This window comes from Loxodonta africana, chromosome Y, assembly GCF_030014295.1.
Source record: "Loxodonta africana isolate mLoxAfr1 chromosome Y, mLoxAfr1.hap2, whole genome shotgun sequence".
Lineage (NCBI taxonomy): Eukaryota > Metazoa > Chordata > Mammalia > Proboscidea > Elephantidae > Loxodonta > Loxodonta africana.
Window position 1 is genome coordinate 2234701 of NC_087370.1, and position 23546 is coordinate 2258246.

At 41.5% G+C, this 23546-nt stretch overlaps 1 protein-coding gene across 1 annotated transcript; it reads right to left on the reverse strand.

Moving 5' to 3' along the window:
• Positions 1-22282: 22282 nt before the first annotated feature.
• On the reverse strand, positions 22283-23341 carry LOC135228993 (PC-esterase domain-containing protein 1B-like). Its single transcript, XM_064278737.1, is given in 1 exon segment — positions 22283-23341. A coding segment is annotated over 1 exon segment (1059 nt).
• Positions 23342-23546: the final 205 nt, after the last annotated feature.

A 23546-nucleotide genomic window follows, 5' to 3' on the forward strand; every position in this document is an offset into this window, starting at 1 on the left:
ACTGATAAGTAATGCTTAAATAATACAGAAATAAACATGTTGCATTATTAGGAAAATTGAAGGAAGGTTTCTGGTGGAGTTATTACACCAAAAGAAAACGTTTTAACTAAAGAAAATGACCAGTCACTCTCTAAATTCCTGAGGCATGTCTAAAAATCCTGCAACAATGAAAACAGCCAGTGGTTATTAGGTTTGAGCTGCAGTGGAGTCTGGCATAGAGTCAGGAAAAGAAAACAATACAATTCAAGAGCTTCACGGCAAACTATGGCTGCTAACCAAAAGGTCGGCAGCTCAAACCTACCAGCCACTCCTCGGAAAACCTATGGTGGCAGTTCTACTCTGTCTATAGGGTCGCTATAAGTCAGGATCGACTCGATGACAGTGGGTTTTTAACAGGAATCATTATTCCACCACCCATCAGTCAGTTTGTCGTACTTTGGTGGTTTGAGTGTTGCTGTGACTCTTGAAGCTACGCCAGCAAGTATTTCAAATACCGGCAGCATCACAGACAGATTTCAACAACACTTCCAGACTAGGACAGACTAGGAAAGAAGTCCTGGTTACCTGCTAATGAAAACCGGCCAGTGAAAATCTGAAGGATGATAACAGAATATAGTTTGATATAGATGAACCCCCTAGATTGGAGGGCGCTCAAAATACACAGTGGCTATAACAATGACCTCAAACACGCCAGTGACTGTGATATAACGCCGGACAAGGCTACGTTTTACTCTGTTCTGCATGGGGTCACCATGAGTTGGAGCCAACTCAACGGCAACTAACAACAACGATCATTACTACCAAGAATACTGTTTTATGTGTTTACTTTTTAATCATTAGGCAAATGTTTATTAAGTATTTCATACCCCAAAGTACTAGGTGGAGATTGGCTATAGGAGTCCCTGGGTTGGGAAAACAATTCAGTGATCAGCTATTAGCCCAAATTTGGCTATTCAAACCCACCCAGAGGTGTCTTGGATGCAGGCCTGTGGATTTGCTCCCAAAAGGTCACAGCCTTGAAAACCCTATGGAGCAGCTCAGCTCTATTCTGCACACGTGGGGACGCCATGAGTCGGAATCCACTTGACAGCGACCGATGACAACAAGGACAACTGTCTGGCTATGGGCTACACTCATGGAGGTGATCACGGGATGGGAAAGATAAAGCAAAAATAGATCATCAACGGGAACAGAAAGAGAAAAACAAGAACGTCAGGAAAGGGTAGCTTAACTAGCATTCTCTCAAAAGGCACTCCTCTTATTTTTGATCTAGACGTCAGGACATACAACGCACAAGAGTAACTCATAGCCCAGCACGTGAGCCTAAGGCTTGGCAAATTCCCAGTACATCTTCCAATTAGTCGCAGAAATCTTAAGTTATGAATGCACTCAGGACAAAACTGAGATTAATTTTAGCTTATAGCCCAGTAACTAATCTGTATTTATTTGCGAAAGAAAAATTCAGAGGTTGTCAGCCTTTGTTTGGCTCTCAAAATTGAGTGACTTTGAGTAAAAAAATGTAAAATAGAATAATAATAGAAGTAAGGTGACTTGAATGTCTTTTATTTATATGTTGGGCTTTAATTTTTTTAACAGGCTTTTTAGTTAGAAAAACAAAAGCTATACACATACATGGGGAGGGAACTCAAAAGGAAGAAGAGATATGCAATGAAGAATAAAACTCTGTCTTATACAAAGAACTATTTTCATATTATTTGTACATTCTTATTGTATGTACATGTGTTTGTAGGTGTATATTTTTGTGGATGTGTATGTATACATATGCACCACCCATCTGTCTGTCTTACTGTGGTGGCTGGCATGTTGCTGTGATGCTGGAAGCTATGCCACCGGTATTTCAAATACCAGCAGAGTCACCTATGGTGGACAGGTTTCGGTGGAGCTTCCAGACTCAGACTAGGAAGAAAGGACTGGCAGTCTACTTCTGAAAAACAGCAAAGGAAAATCCTGTGGATCACAACAGAATGCTGTCCGATACAAAAATACACAGTGGCTGTAACAATGAACTCGAGCATACCGATGATCAACAGGATGGTGCAGGACTGAGCACTGTTTCATTCATTTGTACGTGGAGTTGCCATTTAGAGCAAACACACATACACAAATACACATGTTGTTGCTGTTGTTAGGTGCCATTGAGTCGGTTCTCACTCACAGCAACCCTATGTGCAACAGAACAAAACACTGCCCGGTCCAGTGCCATCCTCAAGATTGTTGCTCCCTAAATAGCTACAGTAGTCAGAGTGTCGTATCTGTGAAGGATGGGGTACACTGATCAAAAGTACAGCACAGAGTACTTGAAATAAAACTACGCAAACACGTGCAAATGATTTTTAGCATTGTTATTGAGATGTAATTTATACATTCCATATATAAATTTCAATTCAGTTTTTTTTAAGTATATTCACAGATATCTGCAGACATGACAAAACCAGTACTCTAACACTCGTTCCAACTCAGCACAACCCCCTGTATGTCAGAGGACTCCACAGGGCTTCCAATGGCTGATATTTTGGAAGTAGATCACGAGGCCTTTCTTCCAACATACCTCTAGGGTGAACACAAATTTTTAACCTTTTGGTTAGCAAGTACATTAGAGATTTGTACCACCCAAGGATCTACAAATATTATCAGTTCCACTTTAGAGTCATTTTATCATCTTAAAAAAAAAAAAAAACATGTACACTTCTACTACCAATTGTTCTGTCCCCACAACCAGCTCAAAGTAACTACTTTCTGTCCCTATTATGTGGATTCTGACTCCTGACAATCACAAGTATTTCAAAGTAGAAAGTAGAGTCAGGTTTTCTTGGCTGTAATCTTTATAGAAGCAGATTTCCAGGTCTTTATTCTGCAGAGACAAGGCATGGGTTAGAAACAAGAACCTTTAGCTTAGTTGTTGTTGTTAGATGCTGTCGACTCTGTTCCAACTCACAGCGACCCTATATACAACAGGACAAAGCGCTGCCCAGTCCTGCGCCATCCTTACCATCATTGCTATGCTTGAGCTCATTGTTGCAGCCACTCTGTCAATCCACCTCCTTGAGGTCCTTCCTCTTTTCCACTGACCCTGTTAGTTGCCAAGCATGATGTTCTTCTCCAGGGACTGATCCCTCCTGACAACATGTCCAAGGTATGTAAGATGCAGTCTCGCCATCATTGCTTCTAAGGAGCATTCTGGTTTTACTTCTTCCAAGACAGATTTGTTCGTTCTTTTGACAGCCCGTGGTATATTCAACATTCTTCTCCAATACCACAATTCAAAGACTTCAGTTCTTCTTCGGTCTTCCTTATTCACTGTCCAGATTTCATACGCATATGATGCAATTGAAAATACCATGGCTTGGGCCAGGCATACCTTAGTCTTCAAGGTGACATCTTTGCTTTTCAACACTTTAAAGAGGTCCTTTGCAGCAGATTTACCCAATGCAATGCATCCTTTGATTTCTTGACTGCTGTTTCCATGGGTGTTGATTGTGGATCCAAGTAAAAGGAAATACTTTACAACTTCACTCTTATCTCCGTTTATCATGATGTTGCTTATTGGTCCAGTTGTGAGGACTTTTGTTTCCTTTATGTCGATGTGCAATCCACACTGAAGGCTGTGGACTTTGATCTTCATTAGTAAGCACTTCAAGTCCTCTTCACTTTCAGCGAGCAAGGTTGTGCCATCTGCATGACACAGGTTGTTAATAAGTCTTCCTCCAATCCCGATGCCCTGTTGTTCTTCATATACTCCAGCTTCTCGGATTATTTGCTCAGCATAGAGATTGAATAGATATGGTGAAAGGGTATACCCCTGATGCACGCCTTTCTTGATTTTAAGCCAATCACTATCCCCTTGTTCTGCCCAACAACTGCCTCTTGGTCTATGTAAAGGTTTCTCATGAGGACAATGAAAACCATTTACACTACCAGGGACCTTCTCTCCCTATAGGTTTGCCTATTCTATATATTCAAAATAAAAGTAGTAATATGATATACAGTCTTTTGTGACTGGCTTCTTTAATTTAGCGTGATATTTTCAAGGCTCATCCATGCTGTGCCATGAATCACTACAACATATTGTCACATTTTTTTAATTCAATCAGCCATTTATACATATTTGGGTTGTTTCTACCTTTTAGCTATTATGAACAACATGGCTATAAATATCCATGTACAAGTTTTTGTGTGGAATAATTTTATTTTTCTTTAGTATAGTATTGTGTGTGTATGGTGTTTGTGCATTGTTATGGTTTGTATACTATTTATGCCATGTATTAGGGCTCCTAGTATTCTCTCTAATTTTTCCTCAATGATCTTTACCATTTTAGATTTTATATTCAGGTCTTTGATACATTTTAAGTTAGTTTTTTACATGGAGTAAGGTATGTCTCTTGTTTCTTTCTTTTTTTTTTTTTTGCACATGGGTATCCAATTATGCCAGTACCATTTGTTAAAGAGCCGCTTTCTCATTTAACAGACTTTGGGCCTTTGTCAAATATCAGCCGCTAACAGGTGACTGAATTTATGTCTGGGTTCTCAATTGTGTTCCATTGGTCTGTGTATCTGTACTTGTACCAGTACCAGGCTGTTTTGATTACCATGGTAGTATAATAGGTTCTAAAGTCAGGTAGTGGGAGATCTCTCACTTTGTTCCTCTTCTTCAGTAATGCTTTACTTATCTGGGTCCTCTTCTCTTTCCATATGCTGTTAGTGACTTGTTTCTCCATCTTGATAAAAAATGCCATTAGTATGTGGATCCTGATTGCCTTGTATCTGTAGATCACTTTGGGTAGAAGGGACATTTTCACAATGTTGAGTCTTCCTCTCCACAAGCATGGTATGTTTTTCCACTGATGTAGGTCTCCTTTGGTTTCTTACAATACAGTCTTGTAGTTTTCTTTGTTTACATCTCTGGGTAGGTTTATTCCTAAGTACTTTATCTTTTAGGGAGCTAGCGTAAATGGTATTCATTCCGTGATTTTCTTTTAGAAGTTTTCTTAGTTGCTATAGAGAAATCCAACTTATTTTCCTACGTTTATCTTAAATCCTGATACTTTGCTGAAACATTCTATTAGTTCCAGTAGTTTTTTCATGGATTCTTTGAGGTTTTCTGTGTATAAAATCATATCAGCTGTGAATAGGGATACTTTAACTTCCTCCTTACCAATGTAGATGTCCTTTATTTCGTTTTCTTGTGTCGTTGCTCTGGCTAGGACCTCCAGCACAATGTTGGATAACAGTCCTGATAAAGGGCATCCTCATCTGGTTAATGTCCTCCCAGGACTGTTTTTAGACTCTCTCTATTTAGATTGATATTGGCGGTTGGCTTCGTAGAAGGGCCCTTTATTATGTCAAGGAATTTCCCTTCAATTCCTATTTTGCTGAGAGTTTTTTTTTTTTTTAATCAGAAATGTTTGTTAGACTGTCAAATGCCTTTTCTGAATCATTTCATAAGACCATGTGGTTCTTTTATTTATGTGATGGACAAGATTGTTTTTCTAAGGTCGAGCCAACCCTGCATACCTCGTATGAATCCCACATGGTCATGAAGATTCATGTACAAGTTTTTGGGTGAAATAATGATTTTGTTTTTCTTTAGTATACTATTGTGTGTGTGTGTATGCTGTTTGTGCATTGTTAGTTAAGATTTGTACATTATTTATGGCATGTATTAGGGCTCCTAGTATTCTAATTTTTCCTCAATGATCTTTATCATTTCAGATTTTATATTCAGTTCTTTGATCCATTTTAAGTTAGTTTTTTACGTTGTTTAAGGTATGTGTTTTGTTTCAATTTTTTTTCCAGATGGGTATCCATTTATGCCAACACCATTTGTTAAAGAGATGTTTTCCCATTTAACAGACTTTGGGCCTTTGTGAAATATCAGCTGCTAATAGGTGATTGAATTTGTGTCTGGGTTCTCAATTCTCTTCCATTGGTCTACGTATCTGTACTTGTACCACTACCAGGCTATTTTGATTACCGTGAAAGTATAATAGGTTCTAAAGTCAGGTAGTGGGAGATCTCCCAGTTTGTTCCTCTTCTTCAGTAATGCTTTACTTATCTGTGTCCTCTTCTCTTTCCATATGCTGTTAGTGATTTGTTTCTCCATCTTGATAAAAAATACCATTAGAATGTGGATCCTGATTGCATTGTATCTGTAGATCGCTTTGGGTGGAATGGACATTTTCAAAATGTTGAGTCTTCCTCTCCAAGAGCATGGTATGTTTTTCCACTTAATGTAGGTCTCTTTTGTTTTCTTGCAATAGAGTCTTGTAGTTTTCTTTGTATACATCTTTTACATCTCTGGGTAGGTTTATTCCTAAGTCCTTTATCTTTTAGGGGGCTATTGTAAATGGTATTCATTTGGTAATTTTCTTTTAAAAGTTTTCTTAGTTGCTATAGAGAAATCCAACTTATTTTCCTACATTTATCTTAAATCCTGATATTTCACTGAAGCCTTCTATTAGTTCCAGTACTTTTCTCATGGATTCTTTGAGGTTTTCTGTGTATAAACTCATATCATCTGTAAATAGGGATACTTTTACTTCCTCCTTACCAACATAGATGCCCTTTATTTCTTTTTCTTGCCTTGTTGCTCTGGCTAGGAACTGCAGCACAATGTTGGATAACAGTGCTGATAAAGGACATCCTCGTCTGGTTAATGTTCTCACAGGAATGTTTTCAGACTCTCTCCATTTAGATTGATATTTGTGGTTGGCTTTGTATAAGTGCACTTTATTATGTCAAAGAAAGTCCCTTCGATTCATATTTTGCTGAGTGTTTTTTCAATCAGGAATGTATGTTAGATTGTGTCAAATGTCTTTTCCACATTATTTCATAAGATCATGTGGTTCTTTTATTTATGTGATGAATGACATTGATGTTTGTCTAATGTTGAGCCAACCCTGCATACCTGATATGAATCCCACATAGTCAGGATGAATTATTTTTTTGATATGTTGTTGAATTCTACTGGCTAGAATTTTGTTTAGGATTTTGGTGTCTATACTCACGAGGGATATTGATCTGTAATTGTCTTTTTTTCTGGTGTCTTTACCTGGCTTTGGCTTCAGGGTTATGCTGGCTTCGTAGAATGTGTTTGGGAGTGTTCCTTCTGTTTACATGTTCTGAAATACCTTTAGTAGTATTGCTATTAACTCTTCTCTAAAAGTTTGGTAGAATTCTCCAGTGCACACATAAGGGCCAGGGCTTTTTTTTTGCCAGGGGGTGGAGGAGGGGAGATGAAGGGGTAGGTAGTGGAGGATTTTATTACCTCTTCAGTCTCTCCTATTTTTGGTTAATTTAGTTTTTCTACATGGGTTTGTGTTAATTTAGTTACGTGTGTATTTCTAAAACTTGTCTGTTTCCTTTTGGTTTTCAAATTTGCTGGAGTACAATTTTTCCAAGTATTTTCATTTCAGTTGAGTCTGCTGTGGTATCACCTATCTCAAAAAATTCATCTCTATGCACTGCTTTTGCTGGGTCCCAAATGTTCTGGTCAGATTTGTTTTCATTCTCATTTGATTTTATGAATTTCTTTATTCCATCCTTGGTTTCTTCTACAACCCAGTATTTTTTGAGCAAAGTGTTGCTCAGTTTCCATGGATTTGATTTTTTTCCCCTTGCTGTTTCTGTTACTGATTTCTACTTTTATGGCTTTTCGGTCAGAAAAGATGCTTTGTAATATTTTGATGTTTTGGGTTCTCTTGAGGTTTGCTTTGTGGCCTGAAATGTGTTCTACTCTGAACAGCGTTCCATGTGCATTGGAAAAAATGTATAATTGGCTGCTGTTGTGTGGAGTGTTCTGTAAACATCTATCAGGTCAAACTGATCGCTTGTGGCATTTAGATCTTATGTGTCTTTACTAAGTTTCTTTTTAGATATCTTGTCCTTCAAAAGTGGTGTGTTGAATTCTCCTGCTATTATTGTGGAGCTTCTGTTTCTCTTTTCAATGGTGTTAGATTTTGTTTTAGGTATTTTGGCACCCTATCATTGGTGCATATATATTTATTATGGTTAAGCCCTCCTGGTGTAGCGACTCTTTGAGCAATATATAGGGTCCTTCCTTTTCTTTTGTGGTAGATTTTACTTTAAAGTCTGTTTTGTCAGTGATTAATATTGCCCCTCCTGCTTTTTTGGTGTTTGTTTGATATACGTATTTTTTTCCATCTTTCATTTTTTTTTTTTTTTTTATCTGTGAGTCTAAGGTGTGACTCTTTTAGGCAGCATATAGAACAGTGTTTTTTTTTTTGCATTCTACCACTCTGTCTCTTTATTGGTGCATTTAATCCATTTTCATTCAGTGTAATTATTGATAGATACGAGTTTAGTGATATTTCGATTTGTGTGTGTGTGTGTCTGTGTGTGTGTGTGGAGTTGACAGTGTCTTTGTTTCAGTTAATTTTCTGTGCTGAGGCAGTTTTCTTTATGTATTTTCTTTTCATCTTTTTCACTATTGTTGATTCTGTGCTTGCTGACTCTTTACATTTTTTTTTTAATTTGTATCGGTATATTTGTTAGTTTCCTTTGTGATTACCTCAAACTTTACCTCTATTTTTCTAATTTTAATCCAGTTTTTACTTCTTGATATCACCTTACATTTCTCTCCACATGGAAATTCTATGACTATACTATTTAGTCCCCCTTTTTTTGTTTTAATGTTGTTAGCATTTACGTATTGATGTCACTGTTTCCTATTTTCAGTCTTTCAAGTTTGACTTATTTTTGCAACTAACCTATCTGGGTTGATACCTGGTTGTTGTGTCCTGTGCTCTAATCTTGGGTTATTGTCTCATATTATTGGTTCTCTAGCCAAAGAACTCCTTTTAATGTTTCTTGGAATACTTGTTTTTACAAATTTCCTTAATTTCTGTTTATCTGAAAATGCCCTAATTTTGATACCATATTTTAGAGAAAGTTTTGCTGGATACAAAAAATCTTGGCTGACAATTTTTCCTTTTCCTTCAAGTGTCTATATATGTCATCCCATTGCCTTCTTGCTTGCATTGTTTCTGCTGAGTATTCAGCACTTTATTTTATTGACTCAGCTTTGTAGGTGACTTTTACTTTATCCCTAGCTACTATTAAGAATCTATCTTATCTTTGTTTTTGGCAAGTTCGGTTAGAATATAATTTGGTGAGTTTCTTTTGGGATCTACTCTGTGTGTGGTCCAACAAATTTCTTGGATAGATATCTTCTCATCTTTCACAGTATCAGGGAAATTTTGTGCCAGCAAATCTTTAACAATTCTCTCTGCATTTCCTGTTATTTCCCCTCACCCTCTATTCTGGTACTCTAATCACTCATAAATTTTTTCTCTCGATAGTGTCTCACATAATTCTTAGGTTCCATTAAAAAAAAAAAAAAAACTTTGATTTTTCTTCAAATAAATTGGTTTCAAGGAATTTATCTTCAATGTCACTAATTCTGACTTTCATTGTCTCAATTCTGTTCCTGTGGCCTCCTACTGGGTTGTCTAATTCAGAAATTTCATTGTTAAGTTTTTGGATTTCTAGTTGCTATCTCTCTGCAGTTTCTAGTGGCTTGTTAAATTTGTTGTTCTGTTCCTGTATTGGTTTCTTGAATTCCGCTATTGCTATTTTTGTGTGTTCCTTGGGTTGTTCATAGTTTTGCCTGATATCCTTCCTGATCTCTTGAAGAACTCTGAATATTAATCTTTTGAATTCTAATTCTGGTAATTCCAAGAAATATCCTTGATCAGGAAGATTTCCTCGTTCTTTGATCGCCCTCTGGAGCCATCTTGACCTGGCTTTTTATGTGGTTTGATATTGACTCCAGTCTCTGAGCCATCAATAAGTTATTATATTTATTTATTTATTTATTGTATGTTTGCTTACTGTGTCCTAGCTTTTAGATTTGTCAGATATATCCAAGTATGTGGCTGGGCATGAGAGCTATTTTTGTTATTGGTGTCTTCGAAGGTTTCAGGTCCTGTCACTAGGTATGTGAGTTCAGGGGTCTGTTTACTTTTCTTGTGCAGATTCAGCTCAGGCGTCCATGTCATCAGCCCCCGAGTATGTGTTGCAGGCTCTAACCTAAAGTACTAGATGAGCAGAGATATGTAAGGGTGTTTGGAGTGGGTACAGGCATCTGGTTACAGTAGGGGCATATATGCTCAGGAAGGCTCAGAGCCAACAGCTGTCCCTGAGTGCCTGGGTGGAAGACATATCCTTGTCCCCTAGAGTGTGTAGGTGGGTTGGTTTTGCAACCAGACTTTGGTTACCCAGTGCTGTTGGCAATAAGGAGGCACCACTTATTCCCGGAACCCTGTCGTTTATAGCTCAGTGGAACAGGCACTATCACCAGCACTCAGGTCTCTTATGTGGGTAGGTGAGTACCCCGTTTAATGGACACGGTAATATCCAATGTCATGAATCTGCAACTCCCCCTTGGCTTCCGCAGTAAAAATAGGCTTTAGTTACATGCGCTATTGTTCTATGTAAATTAGGGCCCTCACTGTTAAATCAGGTCATGCAGGTCTAGGCAGGGATGGAGGGTGTAACAAGTCCATGGACCCCTTATACCAGTGCCTAGGCTTAGGGACAGTACCTGGTGTGAGTGTGTGGCTTAGGAAGCGTGGCATATTTTTAAAGCCTTAGACTTGGTTACGGGTGGATGGTTCGGAGTTCCCAGCTTAGGGTGCTTGGCATTAATGAGGGCCTGCAATGTTGAATCATCCTACACAGGTCTAGGCAGGGTTGAAGGGTATTGTAACTTCATGGACTCACCTTATGTCAGTGCCTAGGCAAAGGGGCAGTATATGCCCTGGGTTCCTGGCTTGGCAGTGTGTGTCTATTTTTGAGGTTCAAGACTGGTTTCGGCAAGGACTGTCCTGAGTTCCAGGTTTAGGGAGCTTGCCGATTTTTTTCCCTTTTTTCTGAAGCTGCAGGACTGGTTTGGGTGAGTGTTGCCCTCAGTTCTGGCATAGGGAGCTTGGCATTTGTTGAATATTCCCAGATCTGGTGTAGAAGCATAGCTGGGACGGGGGTGGGTGAGGGGAAATTAGCACTTCTCTGCTGTCAAAGTCCTGAAGGAGGTAGGGTTATTTTGACCCCATGTAGTAGGTTATACACTTGCACTTAACTTTCAAAGGTCCAGTGCTGCTTCCCCTCAGCTCTGGAAGCTTCTGCAGACTCTCCGCTGCCTGTCATGGAGAAACAAGTCCCAGGTGCTGCTATTTGCTTTGGCCTGAATGTGCCTGGCAACTTAGCCCACAAGGTTCTGGATATCTCACAACTGACATTTCTTCCCCCTATTGCTCAGTGTGACTCCTTAACTTTGTCTATGATGATCAAGGCTCCTACATTGTGACACACATTCATTTCACTTATTTTTTCAGGCTTTCGTTAAATCGGACCACAGGAAGCATCTTACTCTCCATCATCTTGACCCAACCGAGACCAATAATTTTTGACAGAGATGAAAAAGCATTTCAATTGAGGTAAATAGAAATCAAATCAGAAATAAATGAATGGAGAACTGATGAACAATGGAGAAAATCAACAAAGCCAAAAGTTGGTTCTTTGAAAAGATCGGTAAATTTGCAAATCTTCAGCTAAACTGACAAAAGTCAGAGGATGCAAATAAAAAAAAAAAGAAATGAAACTGAAGACATTACAACAGACACAACAGAAATAAAAAAGGACAATGGACCACCATAAAAGTCGTATCCCAACAAATTTGAAACGCAAATAAAACGGGTTGATCCCTAGAAACACATAACCTACCTAAAAGCTAACAAAAAAGAGGTAGAAAATCTCAACAAACTCATGAGAGAAGAGATTGAAGCTAAAACCTTCCAGCAACAAGAAATCTTGGGACCAAATTAATTAACTGGGGGACTTTACCAAATATTCAGAGAAAAAGCAACACCTTCTTCCTCAAACTCTTCTAAACTTCATTCTATAAAGGGAATATTTCCCATATTTCAAAGCCAGAGAGGAGACAACAAAATGAAACAAAAAAAATAGACCAGTATCCCTCATGAATATACACAAAAAAATTCTGAATAAAATACTGGTGAGCAGAAAACAGGAACATATTAAAAGAATTATACAACATGAACAATTTGGATTTATCGCAGGTACACAATGATGATTTACCATTGTATAATTTATCAGTGTAATACACCACAATGACAGCAAAGTAACGGAACTACAAGATCATCTCAATAGATGGAGAAAAGGCATTTGATAAGATTCTACACCCTTTCCTAATAAAAATTGTCATAGTATATGTGTAGAAGGGAAATTCTTGAGCGTGAATAAGATGCTTTTATAAAAATCCAAGAGCCAGCATGACACTGAATGGAGAAGACTGAGAGTCTCCCACTTGAGAACAGGAATGAGACAGGATGGCCGCTATGACTACTCTCTCAGTGAGGTGCAGTCTTACCACTTTTCTCTTATTCATCTTAGTGGAAAATATTTGAGTGTTCCTTCTCTGACGGTTTCTGTCTTTCCCAGGTTCTGGCTTTTACAGGTTTTCCTGTGTAAAGAAATGTGCGAACCTGTTGCCATTGAGTAAATTCTTACTCATATAGGACAGATGAGAACTGCTCCATATGGTTTCCAAGGAGTGGCTGGTGGATTCAAAATGCCAACCTGTGGGTTAGCAGCAGAGTCTTAACTGCTGAGCCACCAGGGCTCCAAAACATGCAAAGTCCTGGAGTGAAAACAAACAAACAAACATTCATATGTTTTAAAAGAAAAAACAGAAAAGACTCAAGTTGCAATATTGAAGTATTCCATGGGAAAAAAAAACTGAATGGAACAAGAAGCAACAAAAAGGATGTCAGGAATACACAGTCACTGTACCAAGAGGAGTAGTAAATGTTCAACCAAACAGGAGGTTGCATATGAGGAAAAACTGCTGGTACTGAAGAAAGAAATTGACACAAACAAGCCTTCAGGAATTGATAGATTAGTATTTAATATATTTCAGCAAGCAGATAAAATGCTGGAAGCCTTTATTTGTCTATGTCAAGCTATTTGAAAGACAGCTATCTGGCCAGCCAGGTAAAAGAGATCCGTATTTGTCTCCATTCTAAGGGAAGGTGATCAGTTGGAAAATTATTGAACAATATCATTATTATTACATCCTAGAAGGCAGAGGGATAGTGTCTGAAGTTATCAAAGGAAACAAAAATGTCAACCAAGGACCTATTATCCGGTAAAGGCATAATTTTAAAAAATTATTGCCAATTAAAAAATTTCCAGTTCAAAGAAGATGGAGAGAATTTATCTCCAACTCATCTCTCATGAGAAAGACTAAAAGAGTAACTCAATACAGACAAAGATCACTTTAAAAATGCATATTTTAAAAATGCATGTGTGACCTTCTTTACCCTCTTCTTTTAAAACAAATCATATGAAATGATATGCATTGTTGAACCAATGCTATATACAAAGTTAATGTATGTGTAATATGTGGACGAAGGCAGCACAAAGGGAGTTGGGAAAAGAATATAACTGCTGAAAAATGAGGATAGATATTGAAGTATAATTATATGAGTATATTTATAACAATAAAAATACACATATGTACACACATGTAATACACATATGTATGCATAAATTATACATAAGTAGAATTAAGATTTAAAACCATTTTGTTGTAGTTCCTTTGAAATGACTCTTTTGATTCCTATATTACTTAAGGAAAACTGTACAAAACAATTATCATGCATATGGTATTAGACTTGCATTATGTTCAGATGTAATGTGTGACAATAACAGCATACCCAAAAGATGGACAACTTTATAGTACTAAAACTAAATTAGTATTAAGGTACGATGAAGGTTTTCTAAACTTAAGGTGTTAACATAATTTGAAGGGAAACCATCAAGAAGGAAAACGAAAAAATGCAGAAGAAATCAGAATAAAATTTAAAAGTTGCACTGCGATAAAGACAGTAAAACACCAAGAGAGGAAGCAAAGTAAAGGTCTTCCAAAAGCACCACCTTAGAGAACACTTTCTATCTCATTCTATGAGTCTAACACTGATATCAAAGCTAGAAAAATACGCCAGTAGGGAAACAACAAAACAACTACAGAGAAATACGTTTCACGGGCATGCACGCAAAAATCCTGAGGAGAATGCTAGCAAAATCCAGCAGATAATTACAAGGGTTATAGTCCACGTTCAGACAGAAGGTGTTCCCATCATACAAGCTGGCTGAATATATAAAAATTCATACGCATAATACAGCACATTGAGAGAATGAAGAGCAAATTTACATCATCTCAGTGCAGAAGCAAACTGGACACAACCCAACAGCCTTTCATGAGGAAAACCCTTAAACTAGAAATAGAAGCATACTTAACCTCCAAAGTAAATTTATTAAAAACCCCAAACTAGCATCACATTCAATAGAGAAATACTAGAAGCACCCCACTACTGCCAAGAACAAAGCTAGGATGCCTGCTTTTGCCATTTGTATTGAACAGTATGCCCAGAGCTCTAGCCAGAGAAATTTAGCAAGATATAGATGGCATGAAATTGGAAGTGAAAAAGTAAAACTATCTCCTTCCACATATAACATAAACTGACAATAAAAAGTTCTATAAAATCCACACACACACACAAAAAAAAAAACAACAAAAACCATCAGAGATAGTAAATAAGTTAAAACTGTAGGACACAATATCAAAATGAGCTAAGTCCAGTGTATTTCTCTGCACCAGTAATACACATTTCTGAAAGGAATTCATTAAAACATTTGCACTTAAAACTGATTCAAAGTTTAGTACAAAATAACTTTATATTTACATAAGCATAAAACAAACTGGTCACTAATTTACTAGCAATGTCTTTCTGTATACTTTTGGGCTTTTCTTTGTGGATCAGTTTTTGATTAGCAACTTAATCTCCACTTCTCATGTTGTTATCAATAGGTGACCTCGTGTCCCTTCCACCTCAGGGCAGCTCCATGCACAATGGAATGACATTCTCACCTGTTCATCATCCTTAAACCTTAGAGAAGCTCATGGCACATGGTGGCATCTCTCTACTGTGCCTACCTCCAGAGGCACTCATTTGTCTCTCCGTCCTCAGTTGGATACCCTGGTGGCATAGTGTCTAAGTGCTGCTTCTGCTCAGCAAAGGCCGGCAGTTCAAATCCACCAAGCGCTCCTTGGAAACTCTATGGGGCATTTCTACTCTGTCTTCTAGGGTTGCTATGAGTGAAAATCAACTGCAGGGCAACAGGTTTTGTGCGTGGCTCCTCAGCTGGGGACAACTCATGACGTGGTGCCCCATGCAGGGAGCCTGCACCATGCGTTTCCTCACTCCACGCAGCCGGAAACCCTCCTTTCACATCTGATCTCCAGGAGAACTGCTTGCAGGCAGTCTCGCATTGATGGCTGTGGTTGGAAGCATCTTCTTTCCAAGCTCTCCCCATCACATTCCCTTTAGAGACTGCAGACAACCTACTCCAACCGTGAAGCCCCTCCCCCATCAGCCTGCCTGTAAAACAAACGGTGGCAGTAAGGGTGGCTGAGAACCCAAACCAAACCCCCTGAAGTCCTGTCGATTCAATCTTTAAACCTTAGAGAAGCTCAGTCATATTTCTTTCTTAGATCTGAAACAGCAAGCCCAGTATTTTGAAGTCTGGATCAACACACCCTGCTAATTATCCGCAGGAAAACTAGCCTGAGGGACCACTTTATTACCTTTCAGTCAGAACACTTAGAAGGATTTAGGTTTCCACATTAGCATTTAAAATACTTGTTTGTTTTCTGTCTGCCCTTTTCATTTTCTTCTCTGAGTTAGTTTCTCTTTCTTTTTTTTATCCTTTATTTTTTTAATTGTACTTTAGATGAAGGTTTACAGAACAAACTAGTTTCTCATCAGTTAGTACACACATTATTGTATGACATTGATAAACAACCCCACGACATGTCAACATTCTCCCTTCTCAACCCTGCGTTCCCTATTTCCAGCTTTCCTGTTCCCTCCTGCTTTCCAGTCCCTGCCCCAGGGTTGGGGTACCCCTTTAGTCTTATTTTGTTCCATGGGCCTGTTCAATCTTTGGCTGAAGGGTGAACCTCAGGAGTGACCTCATTACTGAGCTGAAGGGGTGTCTGGGGGCCATACTCTCAGGATTTCTCCAGTGTCTGTCAGGCCAGCAAGTCTGGTCTTTCTTTTTGAGTTAGACTTTTGTTCTACAATTTTCTCCAGCTCTGCCTGGGACCCTCTATTGTGATCCATGTCAGAGCAGTTGGTGGTGGTAGCTGGGCACCATCTAGTTATACTGGACTCAGTCTGGTGGAGGCCATGTAGATGTGGTCCATGTATCCTTTGGACAGTCTTTCCTTTGTATAATATTCTTTATTTTATGTACCACTCTGCTATTTCACTAAAAGGTAATCTCAGGGGATAGGCTCAGTTCTAGGTTTAAAAAATCTCTCAGGGCAACAGTCTCAGGGAGTCCTCTGTTCTCAACTGTTCCAGTTGTCTGACTTTTTTTTTTAATAATTTTTATTGAGCTTTAAGTGAATGTTTACAAATTAAGTCAGTCTGTCACATACAAGCTTATATACACCTTACTACATACTCCCACTTGCTCTCCCCGTAATGAGTCAGCCCTTCCAGTCTATCCTTTCGTGACAATTTTGCCAGTTTCTAACCGTCTCTACCCTCCTATCTCCCCTCCAGACAGGAGAAGCCAATACAGTCTCAAGTGTCCACCTGATACAAGTAGTTCACCTTCATCAGCATCTCTCCAACCCATTGTCCAGTCCCTTCCATGTCTGATGAGTTGTCTTTGGGAATGGTTCCTGTCCTGGGCCAACAGAAGCTTTGGGGACCATGACTGCTGGGATTCCTCTAGTCCCACTCAGACCATTAAGTCTGGTCTTTTTATGAGAATTTGGGGTCTGCATCCCACTGATCTCCTGCTCCTTCAGGGGTTCTCTGTTGTGCTCCCTGTCAGGGCAGTCATCAGTTGTGGCCGGGCACCATCTAGTTCTTCTGGTCTCAGGATGATGTAAGTCTCTAGTTCATGTGGCCCTTTCTGTCTATTGGGCTCATAGTTGTCGTGTGACCTTGGTGTTCTTGTTCTTCATTCTCCTTTGATCCAGGTGGGTCGAGACCCATTGATGCATCTTAGATGTCCGCTTGTTAGCATTTAAGACCCCAGACGCCACATTTCAAAGTGGGATGCAGAATGTTTTCATAATAGAATTTATTATGCCAATTGACTTAGAAGTCCCCTTAAGCCATAGTCCCCAAACCCCCGCCCTGGCTGTGCTGACCTTCGAAGCATTCAGTTTATCCCAGAAACTTCTTTGCTTTTGGTCCAGTCCAGCTGAGCTGACCTTCCGTGTATTGAGTATTGTCCTTCCCTTCACCTAAAGTAGTTCTCATCTACTAACTAATCAGTAAATAACCTTCTCCCACCCTCCCTCCCTCCCTCCTCTCGTAACCATGAAAGAATGTGTTCTTCTCAGTTTATACTATTTCTCAAGAACTTATAATAGTGGTCTTATAAAGTATTTGTCCTTTTGCATCTGACTAATTGCACTCAACATAGTGCCTTCCAGGCTTCTCCATGTTATGAAATATTTCACAGATTCGTCACTGTTCTTTATCGACCCGTAGCATTCCATTGTGTGAATATACCATAATTTATTTAACCATTCATCCATTGATGGACACCTTGTTTGCTTCCAGCTTTTTGCTCTTGTAAACAGTGCTGCAATAAACATGGGCATGCATATATCTGTTCGTGTAAAGGCTCTTATTTCCCAAGGGTAGTTCCGAGGAGTGGGATTTCTGGGTTGTATGGTAGTTCTATTTCTAACTTTTTAAGAAAATGCCAGATAGATTTCCAAAGTGGCTGTACCATGTTACATTCCCATCATCAGTGTATAAGAGTTCCAATCTCTCTGCAGTTCCTACACCATTTATTATTTTGTGTTTTTTGGATTAATGCCATCAGCTGTGTTTTTGATAATTACTCCCAATATTATATTTATCTAAAACCCAATTTACTATACTCTTAACATTCAAATCCCTGTATGCCTCCAACCTAACCTCTGATTACACTCAACACAGATCTTGGATCCAGCCACTCTGACCGGTTTCCAGAACCTTCCATATGCTTTGAGTTTTCCCACCCCCCTATTTAATGCCCATGTTCCTTATACCCCACTTTTCATCTGTTACATGAAATCATTCAGTATTGATCTCTCCCTATCTTTCACTGAGTGCCAGTTCAAATAGCAACACCTCCACAACCCACCTGTTATGGACTGAATCGTGTCCCCCCATAGTGTGTGTCAACTTGGCTGGGCCATGATTCCTAGTTTTATGTCATTGTCCACCATTTTGTCATCTGATGTGATTTTCCTATGTGTTGTAAATCCTACCTCTGTGATGTTAATGAGGTGGGATGGGGGCAGTTATGTCAATGAGGCAGGACTCAATCTACAAGATTGGATTGTGTCTTGAGCCAATGTCTTTTGAGATATAAAAGAGAGAGCTAGCAGAGAGAAATGGAGAGCTCATATCACCAAGAAGGCAATGCCCAGGAGAAGAACACGGCCTGTGGACCTGGGGTTCTTGCATGGAGAAGCTCCTAGTCCAGCGGATGATTGATGACAAGGACCTTCCAACAGAGATGAGAAGAGAAAGCCTTTCTCTTGACCTGGCACCATGAATTTGGACTTCTTGCCTACTAGAGTGTGAGAAAATAAATTTGTCTTTGTTAAAGGCATCCATTTGTGGTGTTTCTGTTACAGCACCACTAGATAACTAAGCCACCACCCAGCTGACAGCCCGTGTCTTGTGCTTGGTATTTGTGTGTGCACGTATGTGTGTGTGCAGTGTACGTGTCCACCATGTACGTGTGCACACACACACATGCACACACACATATTTTCCTCTCTACCTTGAAGGCATTTGGTACAGTGCAAGGCACGTGGATTCTGGAGTTAGGCAAACCTAACCTGAATCCTGACTCTGTTACTATGTGGGAACTACAGCCTTCACCTCCTTTCCTTTCTCATCTCTCTAACACTGGGTCTCTATAACCAACATTAACGGGGCAGTGGTGGATCAGTGGAAGACTCCTCACCCTCCATGCGGGAGACCAGGGGTCCATTCCCAGCCAAGGCACCTCATGTGCACCCACCACCCATCTGTCAGTGGAAGCTTGTATACTGCTGTGATCCTGAACAGGTTTCAGTGGAGCTTCCAGACTAAGACTGACTAGTAAGAAAGGCCTGGCAATCTATTCTGAAAATCAGCCATTGAGAACCTTGTAGATCACAACAGTCTGATCTCCACTTGTCTTAGTCATCTAGTGCTGCTATAACAGATACCAGAAGGGAGTGGCTTTAACAAAGAGAAATTTATTTCTTCACAATAGGCTTAAAGTCCAAATTCATGGTGTCAGCTGCAGGGGAAGGTTTTCTCTCTCCGTTGGCCTTCTCATCAATCTTCCCCGGGACTATGAGCTTCTTGGTGCAGCGCCCCTGGGTCCAAAGGATCGCTTCTGCTCCCAGCACTGCTTTCTTCGTGGTATGTGGTCCCCCTGTCTGTCTGTTCACTTCTCTCCCTCATATCTCAAGAGATTGCCTCTAAACACAATCCAATGTTGTAGATTGAGTCCTGCCTCACTAATGCAACTACCACCCATCCTCCTTCATTAACATCATAGAGACAGGATTTATAACACATAGGAAAATCACACAATACTGGGAATCATGACCCAGCCCAACTGATACACACATTTTTGTGGTGACATAATTTAATCATGACACCAACCAAGCATTGGGATGCCACAGGATCAGGTAGTGTTTCTTTCCATTGTGCACGGGGTCACCAGGAGTCTAGGCTAACTGCACAGCACCTAACAACAGTTCTCATAACTCATATAGAAACTATAGGGTGGAGTAGAACTGCCTCATAAGGCTTCCTAGGCTGTACTCATTACAGAAGCAGACTGCCATATCTTTCTCTTGCAGAGCAGCAGGTGGCTCCGAACCGCTGACCTTTTGGTTTAGCAGCCAAGGACTTAACTGCTGTGCCACCAGAGCTTCTTAACAACATTAGCTTCCTAATATGGTTGCTGTCGAATAAATACCATGTGTAAGGGAAGTCTCAGTGCACAAAGCACGGGCCATCCCAGTTCTTCTTCTTTAAGGGGATAAGCTGCACCCTCCCTGTGTTTTGCACAGTGCTATATAGATAGAAGGAGCTCAATTATATGTTGTTGTTGCACTCATTGATTTTAAAATTATGCCTCATCAACTTTCAAATTGCATGAAATGAAATAACAGTCTCATCTGCTTTGTCGATAGCAAGACCTAGATTTATAGCAGAACACATTAGACTGTTTGCACCATCTTGTCTTTTCTTTTTTAAATAGTTTATTTTACTTTTGCTGTTGTTGAGAATATACACAGAACTTTCACCAATTCACCAGTTTCTGCACATACCATTCAGTGACATCGATGACATTTTTTGAGTGGTGCAGCCATTCTCACCCTTCTTTTCTGACTTGTTGTTCTCGCCCCACTAACATAAACTTACTGCCCCCCAAGCTTCGTATCCAACCTTTCTAGTTGTTATGGTCAATTTGACCCCATATTAAAAAAAAAAAAAATCTGTTGCTGAGTCGATTCTGAGTCATAGGCAGCCTATAGGACAGAGTAGAGCTGCCCCATAGGGTTTTCAAGGAACAGCTGGTAGATTCAAACTGTAGACCTTTTGGTAGCACCTGAGTTCTTAACCACCATGCCACCAGGGCTCCATCTAGACAGTTCTCAAAAGAGCATAATGCTCAAGGCAGTCTTTACTAGTTAACTATGCTTTTTTAAATATAACTTATTTTATTTTTTGTTGTTATTGAGAATATACACAGCAAAACATACACTAATTCAACGGTTTCTACAAGCACAATTCAGTGACACGTTTTATGTTCTTCAAGTTGTGCAGCCACTCTCACCCTCCTCTCCTGAGTTGTTCTTCCCCATTAACACAAACTCATTGCCCCCTAAGCTTCCTATCTCATCTTTCAACAGTTGCTGTTGTCAGTTTCATCCCATAAAGAGAGCTCTTTAAATGAGCACAATGCTCACGCAGACATTCTTTACTAATTAAGCTATTCTTAGTTTAAAGAAGATTTCAGGGGATATTTTTAAGACTTAAACATGATCTCAGGTGAACATTTTCCATGGTTCTTACAACAACTTTGACATTTCCTTTAACAATGCTTTAAATCATTTCAACCACGAAATGTGTCATTTCTCCTTTTCTGTAACCAGCCCTGGAATTGCTCATTCATTCTTAGCATGCTTGAGATCACTCTGAGTCCCATTTCCTCCCTGGCTACCTCCCCTCCCTGTTTGTCCTTAAGGCACATTATTCCATTAAGTAAAAGCTCCTCAAGTGAGGAAAGAGAAGCTGGTTCCTCTGCCAGCGAAATCCCCTGGCTGCTAGAAAAGCTGTCAGTCTCCCAAGTGTGTGCAAATGAATTAATTCACCTTATGGGTATAGAAAACCGTCAGGGAGGCTTGTTTTTTCACCAGCCCTGAGAGGCACTTAATGTCAGCTCACTGAATTGAGCATTGCATCTTCCTAAGGGTTAAGAGCAGCTCAAGCTCAGGGCTCTTCTGAACAAATAACTCTTCTACAGAAACTACAGGTAATTCAAGGGAATGTATTTCACCTGATTGCCTCTTTGGCCCTGAAAGCAGCAGAAGCCCCGAGAAGGCATTCTGCTCCTTGCCCCAAAAGGCACCCAGAACATAATGGGAGTGCCAGGCTACACCGATCCATTGTTGACACACTGCCAGGGCACAGCCCCGCAAAGACTCCGCAGAGACATTGCGTTTGTGAAGGCACTTTTTTAATTCGGAGTTTGCTTGTACATCAAGGCAAGGAGGAGACAGCCGTGGGGGTGTACGTCTGGTACTGGTATCTGCTCCTGTAAGGCCTGTCGCTGCTGAGAGGGGTGGAGGGGTGGCTGGAGGTGTTTCAGACCTGCATGCCTAGGCCACCCCCCAAGGAAGGGTCCAAGGGGGAGAGGACGGCTACATGGAGGGGTGGCTACGGAATCCTTGCCTGTGGTCAAGTCTGGGGCTGCGGTCCCTGCCCCTGCGCCTCTCTGGCCCTGCAGGGGGACCTGGGGGGTGAGGTGGAGAAGCCCGGTGAACCACGCGGCGCTGCTGAGAATCAAAGGCCCTATGTATTCGGCCGTGGCGGGGCTGCCGGCAAGGGGTCGGGTTTGCTTTCTGGCCCTATCTAGCGTGCTGCGCATAGGTGTCACCAGAACATGGCTGGCGCTGCAGGGATTGGTCCCAGGGCAAAGTGGAGCCATGGTGGCGCGGCCTGAAGCACCTGCGATCCTGGGGCAGGAAAACAGGGGGTCTTCGCGACTGAGTGATAGGGCCCAGGGACCTAGGTGGGCGCGAAGGCGGGGCCTCCTCCCCGAATTCACCTCTGTGGCGCTGGAGCAGCCTGTCGCTCGCGGGCCCTCTGAGAGGGCTCCCAAGGCCTTCCCAGAGCCACCTGCCCACTGGGTCATCGCAGGTCAGGTCCACGCCCCAGGCGTCGCCCACGTGGGCCAGCAGCAGCTGCGAGAGCCTTCGGTGAGCGTGTTGGTTCCAGTGCACGCCATCTGGCTGCTGGCGCTGCCAGGAGTGCCGGAAGTGGAAATGCAAGTCCAGCACGTCGAAGCCGAACCTGCTGGCCTCAGCGGCGCTGTAGAAGTTGGCCTCCACCACATCATCCCGCAGGCACGCGGTCGGGGGCATGCCCTCAGGCGGCAGGAAACCCCCCGAGACCGTCTCAGCCACTGGCATGGCAGTGTTCCACACCACGAGGCAGGACTCGGGCAGCACCTGGCGAAGGCGCCAGAACAGGGTCTCCAGGTTCCTCCTGTAGCTCCACATGGAATCCTGGCCATACCTGGACAGGTCCCAGAGGCAGGAGTTCATGATGACCACGTCTGGGCCGTGCTCGCCCCTCAGCAGCTCCAGCAGGACTTTCTCCACGTACCGGGAGTAGGCGCGCGTGAGGAAGTAGACGCGCACAAGGTGGTGTGTGGAGCAGAACTCGCGGACTTCGCGGTAGTGGGTCCCGTTGTGCATACGGCCTCACCGGCCGCCGTGCAGCAGCCTGTCCTGCTCGAAGCTCATCTCGCCCTTGGCCTTCAGCTGACTGCTTGAGAGTAGGCAGTCCTTCTGCAGCAGGAGCACCAGGTCTTTGTACACGGCCCTCCGCACCGAGTCCCCCATGACGACCACGAACTTGTTGTGCAGCAGCTGCCGGACTTCGGACGCCCTCAGGTGGACCATGGTGGCTGGGCGAAGGTGGCCTAGCTCCTGCCTTCCCTCAGGGCGGGTCCCGAAAGAGCTCTGGACCGAGGGCTGAGCGGCTGCTGCCAGAGACGGAGAGAAGGCAGGCTGGCTGGCTGGCTGGCTGGCGGTTGTCGGGGCGGCCGGGCGGGCAGACGGGGGGCTGTTTACTGCAGCTGGACTGGCCTGGGCCTGGACCGGGCGG